Source organism: Drosophila suzukii, chromosome 3 (assembly GCF_043229965.1).
Source record: "Drosophila suzukii chromosome 3, CBGP_Dsuzu_IsoJpt1.0, whole genome shotgun sequence".
Classification (NCBI taxonomy): Eukaryota; Metazoa; Arthropoda; class Insecta; order Diptera; family Drosophilidae; genus Drosophila; species Drosophila suzukii.
In genome coordinates this window covers 13030777-13046944 of record NC_092082.1, presented here as the reverse complement: position 1 = coordinate 13046944, position 16168 = coordinate 13030777, and the positions used below count along the sequence as shown (strand labels likewise).

Genomic DNA, 16168 nt, shown 5'->3' with positions numbered 1-16168 from the left:
TGTTTAAAAATGATTACCAAACTTTTTGGCTGATTATTGTCTCATAACGATAGAAAAGGCGAGGAAATATTACATACTTCGTCTAATGCTTTTATGGTTTTTGGTTTGCCTTTTGCTTTTGTTGAAATCGAAATTGTTTATAGAGAGCTTGACTCCGCTCTTTTTTTACTGGCTTGGATCGTTCGTACGTGTATATGATGTGCCCCAAAAGTTATTTGCGAAAATTAGTCAATGTTGAGCCATACTCAAGAGCCCCTAGCTCCTCGTGCCCATTGCCTTTATTATTTTTTGGCATTTGGTCACGCCCCCCGGAGGGGCTGTACCACACATACAATATGATATACGAGTATACACCCGCAACCGATGTTGTTTTGATGACATCATGCCGTACCTCAAAATTCAGTTTGGTTCAAAGCCCAAAAATACGATTCGTTCTTGTGGGTTCTGCGCATGCGCCACCGGCTACCGAATTTGATTTGGTTTTCTCCCTGCTTTCGCATTCTGTTTGTGGGTTTTGATTATGCAAATGCTGGAATTGATTATTTGGGGCGCCGCTTCAGCGCTTTTAACTGATTTTTTCTGTCAGACTTTGGCAATGAAAACAGTTTTCAATTGATGTTTTCCAACGGTATTAGTCGCTTTTCCCCAGGCTGGGAAAATACTTTGAGCCAACCTTAAAACACAAACATCAAATAGTCAAGTGATGACATCACTTTTTAGAAAAATAGAAATCTCTGGGGACAAAAGAAGCAGCTGAAGATGACAACGGGTGGGATTTATAGATTCCATAGATATAGCTCAAAAAAATTCCTCTAATAAATTTCTCTTAAAAATCATCTTTGCCAACAATCAAAATCAATTAAAAGTGAAATTTCCAGGGCGTTTCTTAATAATACATTTTAATCGATTGGAGATGCGTAACCACACAAGATCCATTAATTTTGCGACCAAGGAGGACTTAGGCACGCGTCTCCGTTTAATTGTGGTATAATTAAGATTCGTTATGGCGGATATAGGCCCATTAAACCAGATGGTTTCTGTAACAGTTGAGATGAGTTAAGGAACAGGTTTCCAATTGATTGATTTCCTTCCATTATAGATCTCGCAGATCCAGGGGCATTAAGTGTGACTAAGTCGCTTTGATTGATTATCGCAGAAAAAATTTAAAGATTTTCTGATTTTGAAAAAAAAAATTTGTATAAGCGGAAACAGGCCATATAACTCGATAATTACACATAACAATCACATTCAAGTTTTTAAATCTCTTATGGGAAATTGGGAAACTTTCACTTGAATGACACAAAGAAAATTATCGAAAGTCAACAGTGACTTTCAACGAATCGAAGTCCAAACTTAAGCTGTTCTACCAATTGTATTTCTGTTTGTTTTCTTTCCCAAAAAAAAAGCTGGTTTCTGATTAATTAGTTTTGTCTACCCACTTCCTATTCGAATAGCACCGAAAATATGACTTAATCGCAAATGATTTGCATATGGGGGAGACTCAATGAAAGCCGCAACAACACGTGTGAACCCAAAATTTTAAGCTTAACGAAGTTTGAGTCATTCGAAAGACATCTGAATATGGTATAAACAGTATATATGCCTCATCACATATACTCAAACACTCACCACTCACGGCAAAGTCCAATATTTGCACAATAATCTAACACTTAACGGGGGCTTTGAGATATTTCCGCCGCGTTTCACAGGAAGTTTTGAAAAAAAAAAAATATTTCCCCTTATCGATTCAGTTTTGGTTGGGTTATTTTTTGACAGAGTTCAGTGGGGTAAGGTCGGTCCTATCAGCAGCAACCCTCTCTACGCTTTACTCTTAATTAAAATGTACCAAAACGGCAATCAAACGATCGCCTGACAAGACGGAGAACAATTCAATTTCATTTTTGACAGCCCGAGACCCGAAAGTGTCACGAAAACAATGGCGTAAGAAATATTTCATATAGTCATAACTCATATCTTAAACATCTATTTCAAAGACGCTAATTGAAATTGAAATCATGTGAGAGGCCCTTGGCGGGGGGCAAGGGAACTTTTCCCATTGAATTTTTAATTGGCTAAGCCTGAGAAACCGAGGAACATAAATGTTTACTCAAGTGTCGGGCATTAAAAACAAAATCGTCATCGAAAAAGAAATATAAATTTGTTACATTACGGAAGGGAATATAAATTGAAAAGTTCTGGGCCTTCAGAGTTGTTTAACATCGCTAATAGTATACGTATATAATATATGGATTTTAAATGAATTTCAAACGATTTTAATGTGTTTTTTACGAGCCACAAACTCCGCTATGGGTTTGTTATTTCAGACAGCCCAAAAACAAAACAAATTGCATTCCGACTTCAAAAAGCACGTTGCGCAAAACCACACACCGAAAACGGGCAACAAAAAGTCAAGTTTACAATTACACGACAAATATTCAGATTCGATGACGTTATAAGCACATCGAAGAATACTTTTTTGCGGTTTTGTGTGCAAACATTTCATGCATAATTTTAATGTCGAGTTGATTTTGAAGAGCTCTCGAAAGAAGAGGGCTTGGGATAAAAATAACCCAGAGTTATTCAAGGGTATGGCTTATTAAGAGAGGTTCCCAAAGCTCTTACTTTTTCTACTGACCCTATAAACTCGATCTGTCTTCTCCCTACAGCGTATTTAGGTTTACGCGTCTAGCTTAATAACCAAATAAAAAGTTTTTAAAGAAATCTCTAAGCTTAATAAGCTGAAAAATTAAAACGGCTTATATTTTTCCTACAAATAAGATTTTATTTTGCTATCTATGAGATTTTATGGTAATCCCCAAAGTATGTAGATACAAATATAACTCAAAACTTGTTTGAGTAATAGCTATTTGTAAAGACATATGTATGGGATTTCACTTGGCTGTAGTCAAGTTATGGTAGTAAAAGTATTTGAAAAGTGCCTTTGAATCTTTCTCTATTATCCGACATATTTTACAGTAGTCCGTAGATGTATCTCTAAGCTACCTTTGGCCATTAAAAAGCTCTCACCCAAACAACATTCCCCAAAATTGTAGATTTCTTATCTCAACAATTAGATTCGTCCCCCATATTTCATGGTAATCCCCAGACGCAAATCTACTTTGCACATTCCTCTAATTAAGTCCAGTCCCCCGGGGAACTCTCTTTCGATCCCCAACTGCCGGGTGGGCCAACTGTGGAGGAATGCGAAACTCGTTTCTGCCTTGAGGCAAATGCAAATTCTCAATCCCAACTCGCTGATGAATACTTTGCTTGTTGCTCGGCGCGTCATAATCAAAATCGTAAATATGGGAATGCGAAAAAAATAAATATGAACTGAAAATAAAGATCATAAGACTTCACGCTACAATGCTAAACAGACGCAGCAGACGTATATTTTTTTTCGGACGGAAACCGGTAAAAATTACAACAAACAGAACCCCAAAGAAGAGCAGACTTCTGGAGAACTGATACTTTTTTTTTTGTTTGGAAAGCTCCACGTAGCGGTTTAGGTTCCCCTCTTTTTTTAGTCGTTTTCCGCTCAGAACTTGTTGATTGTCTGATGTCAGCGTTAAAGTAAATATTTTCTTATTTAAGCGTGTAATTTTATTTTCAGACGCCGCACGATAACACAACCTTTATGCGATTTTTTGTCGACTTCGGTTAAAATATACTATTATATAAGCGGGTCTCAAGGTTATTCGGCCTGCTTTTCTGCTGCATGCAAATGTAAAACATTCTGTAACCGACTAGTCACGACTACAAACCGCTTGATCATCGACTCTGAGCTGATCTGCGTTCCCAGCTAATTAATATGACAAGACTCAGACAGTATAGTATAGTGGAGCTTCGATGAGTTGAAAGATCTCTTGTAATCTTGTAATATTATTTTATGAAAAACGTCAGACTAATATATGTCTTATATCTTTCTTAACTCCCTTAGACTTTAAATATTCTAAATCTTATGTTAAATTTAACTCAAATACCAAAGTTTTAAGACATTCTACTTCTCCAAGCTAGCCTGTAATTAATCAGACAAATCTATTCTCTCTTTTTAGAGGCTCTAAGATCTGACTCATTCCGAATTCTCTGACATCATGGAGCTGTTTCCATCGATTCCTGCATATACCAAAGTGCATTTAATCAGTTTTTATCGCAGTTGGACAGTTGATAACCACCTATCTTCACCTTATAGATAGCTTCTATTTGTAGAGTCCACCTCGTGGGCCATAAAGTCAGCGAATCACCAAAGAAAGTCATAAATTGCAGGGACAAATTAGTTTAGTCAAGTCACCTCTTTCCGTTCGCTTTCGAGGCCCCATCAGCAGTTGGCATTTCAGTTAGCCACTTCAGTAATTCACTCAAGACATTTCATTTGTGTCATCATCATCATCCGGGGTCTTGAGCTCACAAAAATGGCTAAAATGGCTGGCTTTAGCTGATCGCTTAGCCGGGCAAATCCATGTGAAAGAACTGGAACGCATAACGCTCATAACATAAATAACAGCACAGCTCACGCACACACGAAAATCCGAGGAGAAAGAAAAATTTATAAAGTACGCCAAGGAATGCCAAAGTGAAAGAAGAACAACCGAGCCAAGTCAAGCTAAAGCCCCTAGCAAGGTAAGACGAGTACCGCCTCGAAAGGCCGGGCTCAAAAACCCCTGAGAAGGAGGGCTCTGGGTACACTGCGAAAAAATGTTAGCTTATTATAGATTTTAAAACAATTAATACGCTCCAATCACATATTTTATATTATATATTACTTTAAAAGGTCCCTACTTCTTAATGGTATCAGACTATCCTCACCAACAGATTTAGGGGTGGTAGGATTACCATTTTTTATAAATATAATTTTTTAATAATATAATTAATTAGACAAGCCTACAAATTTATTTTTCATTAAACCAGGTAGTCAAACTTTTACTTTCTTTAATGTCTATAGAGTGAAAGTTAAGATCATCATCCGATCGATCATAATCATTATAAATGATCACAGCCACATGTTTTAATGAATATGAAAATTCTTAAAAATCATATTAGCCTTCATAGGGTCCAAAGTCAATCCTTTAGTATTATTCCATAATTTTTCGCCATGTGTAAGGCCACTTGGTCTTTTGACAGCCTTCACAGCTGTGCTTTTGGGCCGCTTATATATTTGGCATTTCTGCTTTGGGTCTGTTACGCTTTTTGATTCCGATCGATTGTACGCAGCGAGGTATGCAAACCAGAGTTACGAGATTCGGGGACGGAGACCTCAGAGGCAATTTACGAGTGGCGCACATGCGCATTGTTCTCTGGGAACCCAGGTGCAGGGGCATTAAAATGCGAAATCAATGCCCACCACACACACAGAATATGAGAAGTGGGGAATACTCGGGGAATGACCATCAACCATCAACCATCAGCCATCAACACCTTCTTCTAGACTTTTAGACCCGGCCGAAAACACCGACAACCGTTGCACCACAAACACAAAAAGCCAACAGGCCAAGAACCAGCGGCACTTTTATGGCTTCATCTCTTCCCCCTTTTGTTGGTAACGACGCGATGACATCCCTTAATAATTTTCACAAAATCATTGGTTCTTCACCTTATATACCCCATACTTACGAGGTGTTCATGGTAAAAAAAAAAACCAAAAACCAGACAAAGGAGAAGAAATAATTACAGCAAAGAGTACAAAATTCTACCGCTTCCAGCCAGCGGAAACAAAGTGCGCAAAATGTAATTAATTGCCACAGGCCCTCGGTCCAAAAAGCCAATTCATATGCAGCCACAGTGCGGTTCGCAACTGTAAAACTATCTACCATCTTCACTAAGCGATGATATCACAGTAAGAAGACAGGATGAAGTCATTTGTAGGCTATACAAGAAAAGAAGTTAGAAGAGTTTAAAGAATAAGATATACGGAATATACTGGAAAACGACCTTTGGGAAGACTTTTTATTTATGGGAGAAAACTTAATGGATAATTAGTTAAACTCTTGTTCAGAATTCTTTGGAAACTATCTTGGTGTTTACTAAAATCTTGAAGATTTGTTTTTTAAAAAGATGACATTTTTCCGACCATCATTGTAATATAACATTTATATCCTTAAACTGATCTTAAATCACTTATATATTCCCTTGAATCACTGTCTCCACGGGTTTAATTTCAACTCTCACGATGCTCCTTTGATGAAACTTTTGTTTGTTTGACTTTGCTCGACTGTTTGTTGATCTTTTTCGCAACTAATAAGCTAAATATTTTGATTGGGCCCGTGGCCGTAAAAACAAGAAAAAATCTCAAAAAGCAAAGAGAATCGCGAATTCAGCTCGCTCACAGAGACTTGATTAAAATTGGCGTTGTCTTTCCGTTTTCAGGGGTAAGTTTCTCTGATTTCGGATTCTCTCGGATGATTGGCAAATTGCTCAAATTTAAGACCCCAGTCAAGGCTATATTTATTCTCGTTTTGTTTTCCGCTGATAAGGTTTGGCGTTTCTATTTCTACACTACTGGTGGTGCCAAGTAAATTATAAAAAAAAAAACGTATTGGCTAACCGGAATTTCGACCACTTCCGCTGGATAAGTCGGGTTCCATTGAGTTCGAGCACCGAAACCGAAGACACCACTCTCTGCACCAAACACTTGACTCGATTAGCCAAATTCCACAGACTCACAAAAAAAGCTAGACAGCTTCATAATAAATAAGCTTAAATGCGAACAACCTGCTGGCAATTGTTTATGGGCCAGGTCCGAAAACTCGAAAGCCTGGCCAAAACAAAGACCAAATCTTTGGGGAGTGGGTTGGAAGCGTCGTTATATTGGTGGTAGAGCGAAAGAGAGGAACCTCTCTTTGGCCGAGAAATTTCACTTGGCAGAAAGGAAGGCAAGAGCAGGTTTCAAGGTTGCCAGCGATCTCGATTTCTTCTTCTCGCCCCCAAAATCCGAGATAATGGCACCCAGGTGGGACCGATTCACTCTGGCATCGAAGCACAATGGAACCCAAATACCATAAACCTCAATGCGAAAAATGGTTTGAAGTTTTGGCTCAACGCAAATGTTGCAAACCCAAATTCTACCTGATCTGTCAATTATTTTTAACTTTTATCCGATGCTTTAAAGCTATCAAATCACTCATAACTTTAAAAACTTTATCCTTGAAATGTTTCAGATGTGCTTTAATAATTTTTGTAGTCCAATATGTCTAGTCGGAGCTTATTTTCCAGAAGGTAGTTAAGCTCAATTTTTAAAAAATGTATTAAAATTAAAAGCATTTTTTTTTCATAATCATATTGATACGATCAAATTGCACAATAAAAATTGTAAATTCCATGCCGAAAGAGTTACGTACATTTATGAGGCACAAATTAACGATCTTGCACTTTGAACTTTAACTGGGAGCCGAGCTCAGTAATCGCTTAGCCACATAGTAACGACTAAAATTCCAACAAGCCCCAAAGTTCCCAAGAAAATAAATAATTTCCCTCTGGAGCTTTTTGTGTGGGCATATTTCCTGCGTTATTTATTGTTGTGCGAGGGACGGACCCTGGGTGATAAGCATTTTGGTCTGAGCAGATTGTTTTTTTTTTTTGGCCAACACAGTCAACAGACTCCGACTTACAAAGTCTAAAAAAAAAAAATAAAAAAGAAAGCAAACCGCGAGTGCGAGTACAAAATACAAGACAAGAGGAAAACCAGTTCCTGAGCAAGTTTACTTTTAGTTGTTGTTACTGGCTTATAGCCTTGAATGTGCATTTTACGTTGTTGCTGGTTTTCAGTTTTTGGTTTTTGGCGCGCGCTCAGGAAAACATAAAAACTGGTTGAAGTCAGAGTTGGCCAAGTTTTCCCAAACCTCCCCAAAAAAAAAGTAAAAAAGTAACCGCACAATTGATAGACAAGTGAAATGAGCAGCCAAAGAGAGCGAGAAATTCTCCAGTCTATAGCGGTATTATTTTGCACACGACTTACGGTTATTTTCTAATTACTTACCAAGTAATTTGCATACACCGAAAAAAATATGAAGATTTTGTAACCAAGTCGCAAGTATGAACTACTTTTTAAAGTTACCCAACAATCTTGACTTGTTAGTCATTTCTTAGAATGTTATAACCAAAGTAAAACCTACAATAAGACTATCAGTTTTATTAGTTCAACTAATAACTACTATAAGCTGTAAAACTACTGCACTCCCCAAGCTTCAATATCTTATCGTAAGACTATAGTCTAGTTTGTATACAAATACCTAAAACAAAACTTAAGATTTTAAATCCATCCATATTTTATATTTTCCCTTCGTTCATTTAGAAATACTTTTTTTGCTATGAAAGATCTGAAATGCACTTTGATCTTTTAAATACTTCATCACAATCTGTCATCAATTAGTAATAATGGGTTCTCATCCCTTTGGAATGCAAAGGATTATCATAAAACACATCATTCACACCGATCGTGTCATATGGAATGTGTTGCCAAAGGGGTTCTCTACTTCTTATCAATTTGGCAAGTGACAAAAGTTATTTTTTTAATGTTTTTCGAATAGATTATTTACAATCAATGATGTTGGACTTGCACCCAGAGATAAGCGCAAATGGGTTAAATAATATTGAATGCATGTATTTGACATTGTCAACTGAATCAGATCGGTGGAAGGCAGTTCCTCTGAAGAGCCGAGTTCAGCAAGTCAATTGCCATTAACTGCAGCGGCCTTTCATTTAATTAAAGGGTAATTACAACTCCCCCAATCGCTTGCACTCGAACAATTGTTTTATCTTTATGATTCAGTCCCTTTGATTTCGTTCCCACTCGAAAATGATCAAAGTTCAAAATACAGTAGGGATTGCCTAATGCAATGATGTAATAGGAATACTTCTAAAATACATTTGATTTGATTTTATAAACAATATTTCTATGAATACATAACAGATATATACAATTCCACAACAAAAGTTATGCATAAGAATGATCCATTTAAAGAAATTTGACTGAACACGGCATATAACTGCTGACATAGCGATAAGACTCCATTTCGTGAAACCACAAAAGTTCGTTCTAAATTCGCTTTATGGCCTTTGATTGATGGGCAGGCGGTGTGTTCCGAAATAAAGCTGTGATTGATTGACTCTTTGGCTGATTTTAAATGGGATTATGCATAGTTTTATGCCGGTCAAAAAAGGAAAGGGAACTTGAAATAGAAACAAATGAGAAGTACAAGTACAGCGCACCAATTGCGCAAAATGCCAAAGAACGTCGCTGTAAAAACTCCAATAAAAGTGCAACAACACCGCCCAGCTGCACTGCAGACATCTAATTTGAAAAAACAACAACAAAATGCATAGATATAAACAAGTCCATGTGCATTTTGGCTGTCTGTGTTGGTGTTTTCAAAGGGGGAATGTAAAAAGAATTCAAAAATGGACCAACTGGGTCTCCAATAGGAATTGTATATTGCCTGTAGTTTGAAGGCAACTGCTGCCTATTGCTGTTGTTGCACTTTTCCTGCAGAGATCCCGGCATCTGTTTACACATTTCCACACTTGGGGTTAAATAAATAGAGTCCCGGTTTATTTTGTTATTTTTAAAATGCATAGGTAAAAATCAATGCTAAAAATTCCGAAATATACTTGCTGCCAAGAAAAAAAGAACTATAATATATTATCCTAAACATTGTAGCATTAACAAAATAATATTTTCATACTAACAGCTTTAATTGTGATTTAATATCCATTGAAAAAATGTAAAATAAATTTTCTTTCTCTTATTTCTTTTTAATTGAAGACAAAACTTAGCCAAGAAGTATTAATATAACACCACCATGTTTACATCCAATAAACAATTTAATCATTATAAAACCGTATTTGTCATTTGCCAATACCATTTAATTGGTTCAATTGAAATATTAGAGCACATTTAATATGGTTATTAGTGTGATTATCGAGATGGCCCCAACTGTATGGAAATGGGCTGCTGCCTTGGGGGCGGGGTCGTTGGCATTGCCCCTTCTCCTCTGCGGATCTCTTTTGCCACTCTCTTCTCCTTTCTCCCGGCACGAAGACTTGGCCTTGTTGATAGTCGTTGGCCTCTTGGCTGACCCGTTAAATGTAATTGAATTTAAACGGCAATTGTCTTGCGAATGCATTTATTGCCATTGCACTTTGCAAATCACGGTGCACCAACAGTGGCTCTCAAACTTTCAAGCTTAACGGTGCCGCAGAATTGTTGTAATGAGCGAGCGAGATGGTGAAACGTCAGAGCGAGACAGAAACTGCCCAGTCGGAATGCGGTTTAAAAATAAACCAAGCCCAAAGCGAGACAGCAAGACTGGAGAGAAGATTGGGGGGCGGGGGGGTTCCAAAACGTGCTTTGGCTTAGACCCTATTTAGCCTAGTTTACGACTGGCCAACACACAGCCCAGAAAAAAAAAGAGAGCCTGGTTTAGAGACAGACACCTGTGCCCCAAGAGAGCGGGCGGGACGAAAAGGGGGAGGGCATCCCCATACCCATACCCTCGTTATGCTAATTCACAACAGAACTACAGGCTAGGGTCTATAAGGTGAACTATTTCTTTAAACTATTTTAAATTAACTGTTTTAAAATTACAAAAATATGATAAGCATAGCGAGCTAAATACTAAGCGATTTTAAAAAATGTCCCAAAATTTTACCATTTAACAAATTTTTAAGATTTAAGATTTATTTTGAACTTCTAATAGGATTTTTGTTATACTTATATCTAATCTTTTTAATTTTTTGTTTTGGAAGAATTTCAACCTTTAAAGAACTTTATATATTTTGATAAAAATTCTTAATCTAGGCCACCAAAGCAAGTTCCTCTTAGCCAGACTAGACTGTCTGATGGTATATGACAGCTTGGCAATTTTTACGACCTGTTCGCACGCAACTTGACCACAATGGATTGGTAGTAAGAGGATGGAAGATCGTCAGATCGGGAATGCCCTTTACCGTTTACAGTTTGGGAGCCCTAGCCATATTATGCAACGCCCAGCCGGGTTTATTGGCTTATAAAGTGGAGCATCGGACCGTAAAACATCCCATATTTTTTTTAACGATCCTCTCTCCACAAACTTGATTCTATTCCGGTTTTGTTTTTATTCGTTTTTTTTTGCTTACCTTTGACAGCCTCGTAGTATCCCAAATCCAGCGTGAATGATTTACGTTAGTATCCTGGCGCACAAAAAAACCAAGTATATTTTCCAGATTTCTGGATGCCTCCTACTTCTTCCTCTTCTTCTTGTTTAGCTGCTGCAATTAACATAAATTCCCGTATTTATTTGTTTTTCGCCGACTGTTTTCACTACGATCTTTCTCCTCCTTTCGCCTCTCTTCCCACTTTTCTTATTCACACACACATGTACACAGTTGAAAATCGAAAGATGCAGACGAAGATGGTTATAAAAAATAAGAGAACGCGAACAGGAGGAGGAGGAGGAATCGAGGAGGATGGGGAGGGAGCGGAGGAGAAAAACCGGAAAGTTGTTTTTGTTGTTTGACCATAAGCGGCGTTCTTTTAGTTACAAAAACAAGCCGAAAAAGTGCTATAACCAAAGAAATCTTAACGTTTTTCAGCGTTTTCGGGGGGCTTTGCTTTAATTTATGCCAAAGAATTTTTGTCACTTGTTGCTGCTTTTCGACCTTAATAACAAATTCCAATGCACACCAGTTGCTTTCGGACGCGAAAACCAGCTTAGTGGGTTTTTTCTCCTTTTTTTCGGGGCAGTAATTAGAAATAGCCGCGTTTTAAGCACCGGCGCAACAATAACCACAATGGAATTTTCTAATTAGCACAAAAACTACAACAAGAACAACAGCACTAAGAGCGGCTTAAGAGAGCGAGGGAATGCGATGGAGAGAGGGAATTGAAACGCTGATTACGTTTTGCTAAACGGCTCGCGCTTGTTGTTTCTTTTTTTGCACGGCGGCTTGTATTTTTTTTGAGTTGTTAGCGGTTTTGGCTCCAACTTTCGTCCGCGCGCACGTCTTGTCAAATCGCCGATCGGTTGAGGTTTGAAGGTTTAACGTAAGGAAACGTAAGTGTCGGCAAAACGTAGGTCTCAGTAAGAATCGGTAACCATCGAATGTCATCGATGTTTTCAAATCATCGCTCGCGCTCAATATTTTTTTTTTGACGTAAGCAAACGTAAGCAAACTATCGATGCCACTTTCGATATCTTATCAGCGACGCTCTCTGACAGTGTTGCCAACCCTTTGGGCCAAATAAAAAGCTAAACAGCAATGGAAAATAGCTAGAAGTAGCCGGAAATGTTTTTCGTTAATTAGGGAAAAACGAATTTTGGTACTAAAATGTTTGAGCTATTTGTTTTTTTCGAAAGCACAAAAAAAAAATGTTACTAAAATGTAAGATAAATATTTTTTTCATTTTGCTCATTATTTCCGATCAGTGTTCTTTAGGAAATATCAAAATTACATTTTAATAAAATAGCGATATCACGCATAGAAATATCACGATATATATATATATATTTATTTTTATTCAAAATAGGTCGATAAATTGATATTTTGATATATTTTTCACATCCCTAGTCTTGTCCAAGACTGGATGAGCGGACCAGACCTTAGTTTAATTTCAACTGCTGCTCAAACTCAATACTCAAAAACTGCATTTCTAAATTCCATAACATGAGTTATATTAACCTGATTTCAAAGTGGGATACCTCTATGAGTTTGTGGTTGAATTCTCTAACACTCTGCATTCAAAGCTTCCTTTTTAAAGAGGGTCGAAATTTTAGGCCATTTTCATGTTTGATTTATTCGTATTTTCAATGGTTTTCAGAATGGGAACCAAAAACTGCACTTCTAAATTCCATAACATGAGTTATATTAACCCGATTTCGAAGTGGGATACCTCTATGAGTTTGTGGTTGAATTCTCTAACACTCTGCATTCAAAGTTTCCTTTTTAAAGAGGGTCGAAATTTTATCCCATTTTCATATTCGATTTATTCGTATTTTCAATGGTTTTCAGAATGGGAATCAAAAACTGCACTTCTAAATTCCATAACTTGAGTTATATTAACCCGATTTCAAAGTGGGATACCTCTATGAGTTTATGGTTGAATTCTCTAACACTCTGCATTCAAAGTTTCCTTTTTAAAGAGGGTCGAAATTTTAGCCCATTTTCATGTTTGATTTATTCGTATTTTCAATGGTTTTCAGAATGGGAACCAAAAACTGCACTTCTAAATTCCATAACTTGAGTTATATTAACCCGATTTCAAAGTGGGATACCTCTATGAGTTTGTGGTTGAATTCTCTAACACTCTGCATTCAAAGCTTCCTTTTTAAAGAGGGTCGAAATTTTAGGCCATTTTCATGTTTGATTTATTCGTATTTTCAATGGTTTTCAGAATGGGAACCAAAAACTGCACTTCTAAATTCCATAACATGAGTTATATTAACCCGATTTCGAAGTGGGATACCTCTATGAGTTTGTGGTTGAATTCTCTAACACTCTGCATTCAAAGTTTCCTTTTTAAAGAGGGTCGAAATTTTATCCCATTTTCATATTCGATTTATTCGTATTTTCAATGGTTTTCAGAATGGGAATCAAAAACTGCACTTCTAAATTCCATAACTTGAGTTATATTAACCCGATTTCAAAGTGGGATACCTCTATGAGTTTATGGTTGAATTCTCTAACACTCTGCATTCAAAGTTTCCTTTTTAAAGAGGGTCGAAATTTTAGCCCATTTTCATGTTTGATTTATTCGTATTTTCAATGGTTTTCAGAATGGGAACCAAAAACTGCAGTTCTAAATTCCATAACTTGAGTTATATTAACCCGATTTCAAAGTGGGTACTTCTATGAGTGTGTGGTTGAATTCTCTAATTCTCACTGTGTCACAGTGAATCCAAAAATCTGCACTTCTACATTCCATAATTTGAGTTATAGCTACTCTATTTTAAAACGGGATACCTCTATTAATTTGTGGTTGAACATCCAACATTCTACATTTCCAACATTCTACATTTAAGTATTCTTTTTCAAAGAGGGTCAAAATTTTAGCCCATTTTCATGTTCGAATTTCCAGTATTTTTAACGGCTTTCAGAATGGGTACCAAAAGTCTGCACTTCTAGATTCCATAACTTGAGTTATAGCAACTCGATTTTGAAGCGGGATACCTCTATGAACTTATGGTTGAATTCTCTAACTTTCTACACTCAAATATTCTTTGTCAAAGATGGTCAAAATTTTAGACCATTTTTTAACTTGTAATTTTAAGGCCCCCAAAAAATGTTTACTCTCGAAAAATATAAAAATTGTATTTTTAAACAGAAAGGGGCAGATCCGTATAATTTTGCAGAAGAATCATCTTCCATGATAGACAGCAACAGACGGCAAATTCATTGCTTAAAATCGCATATATAATTCATTCGATTGTCTTGTAAATGTATTGTACTATTCGGATCGTATTGTTAAGTGCGTTTTATTGAAAATACTCAATTAACTTAACCACTACGAAGGTCGGCGCTGGCAGCGAAGTCTGCTTGCTCAGTACTATATAAGATCATACAAACTCTGTTAAACACAAATTCGATACGAATCTGATTCTGTTGATATCATCATTACCACATCTCGAAAACAACTTAAAATGATGCAAATCAAGTTCCTGTTCACTTTAATCGCTGTCCTGATGCTGGTTGTCCTGGGAGGCAAGGAGGCCGATGCTGTCGACTGTCTTTCCCGAAGATATAGAGGTCCTTGCGCCGTCTGGGATAATGAGACTTGCAGGCGAATTTGCCGAGAAGAAAGACGAGTTAGCGGGCATTGCAGTGCCAGACTGCAGTGCTGGTGCGAAGGATGCTGAGCTAGAATTTAAATATGTATTTCTTCATTAAAAAGAATAACAAATAAATAATACAAGTTTATAACAGGACCTTAACTGACTTTTATTTGATGTCTTGTTTAGAAAAATATGGTAATACTCTAGTTTAAGGTCCTCGACGGATCCCGAGTTCTTAAGAATTTACATAAAGAAATAAAGGCACGGTCTGCCATGGTTTTCTTGTAATCGAATTCCAAAGTTACGTGTTTTGCTATAAAAATAAAGTAGCCTTTTCTATGATTTTGAGTGTTTTGCTATAAAAAACAGAAGGGCTTTTTATCCCTTGTCAAAATAATAAGGATTCTAGATTATGTCACAAAAATGTGTAATTGATTTTGTAGCATGCCCGGACTTACAGCCAACATAGTAGTCCATGGACCGCAGACAAATTTAATATAAATCTGTAAAGTATTAAATATTACACAATCTAATTTGATGGTTTTTTTATTTAATCATTAAAATTATTCCGCATCTCCATATCATATCGGGAACCAAAGAATTTTTCTAATTACTTTCAACTTTCAAAATTACATTTGTATTAATTTAGCTCTAAGACCTGTTGCCTTTCCGGAAAATATAAATCGAGCTCTATATATTCACTACTATTTAGATTAAAATCACATTTGTATTACAGTTTCTAAGAAAATGTCTTGCTTTATTCGGTTGATGGTGGTATTGTATTACCAAAGCCCAAAGGTCTTTTATACCCGTATAGGTTCGTCTTCTTAATTTTATTGTTTAAATTTTCATATTCGATTTATTCGTATTTTCAATGGTTTTCAGAATGGGAACCAAAAACTGCACTTCTAAATTCCATAACTTGAGTTATATTAACCCGATTTCAAAGTGGGATACCTCTATGAGTTTGTGGTTGAATTCTCTAACACTCTGCAGTCAAAGTTTCCTTTTTAAAGAGTGTCGAAATTTTAGCCCATTTTCATGTTCGATTTATTCGTATTTTCAATGGTTTTCAGAATGGGAACCAAAAACTGCACTTCTAAATTCCATAACTTGAGTTATATTAATCCGATTTCAAAGTGGGATACTTCTATGAGTTTGTGGTTGAATTCTCTAACGCTCTGGATTCAAAGTTTTCTTTTTAAAGAGGGTCGAAGTTTTAGCCCATTTTCATGTTCGAATTTCCAGTATTTTAAATGGCATTCACTGTGTCACAGTGAATCCAAAAATCTGCACTTCTACATTCCATAATTTGATTTATAGCTACTCTATTTTAAGGCGGGATACCTCTATGAATTTGTGGTTGAATTCTCCAACATTCTACATTTAAGTATTCTTTTTCAAAGAGGGTCAAAATTTTAGCCCAT

The 16168-nt window shown here is 36.7% G+C and overlaps 3 protein-coding genes across 7 annotated transcripts in view; 2 read left to right on the top strand and 1 right to left on the bottom strand.

The window, feature by feature from the left end:
* kst (spectrin beta chain, non-erythrocytic 5 kst) overlaps window positions 1-12023 on the bottom strand; it is a 32687-nt gene extending 20664 nt beyond the window's left edge. The window contains exons 1-2 of one of the 2 annotated variants that reach the window (XM_065864274.2): window positions 11872-12023; window positions 11110-11241 (exon numbers count right to left, since the gene is read on the bottom strand). The gene's annotated coding sequence lies outside the window, so the exon portion shown is untranslated. The remainder of the gene's footprint in view (window positions 1-11109; window positions 11242-11871) is intronic. The other variant, XM_065864275.2, reaches the window with a different exon arrangement.
* The window catches only part of RpL28 (ribosomal protein L28), a 384986-nt gene that overhangs the window by 224105 nt on the left and 144713 nt on the right, over window positions 1-16168 (top strand). The gene's annotated exons all lie outside the window — the stretch shown is intronic.
* LOC108007130 (drosomycin-like) lies at window positions 14560-14888 on the top strand. Its single transcript, XM_017070733.4, has one exon. It carries the CDS (start codon window positions 14610-14612, stop codon window positions 14823-14825), a length of 216 nt encoding a protein of 71 aa, XP_016926222.3. The 5' UTR covers window positions 14560-14609; the 3' UTR covers window positions 14826-14888.

Excerpts from the sequence above, each read along its gene's own strand:
- LOC108007130 (XM_017070733.4), top strand. The coding sequence starts at position 14,610 with ATGATGCAAATCAAGTTCCTGTTCACTTTAATCGCTGTCCTGATGCTG.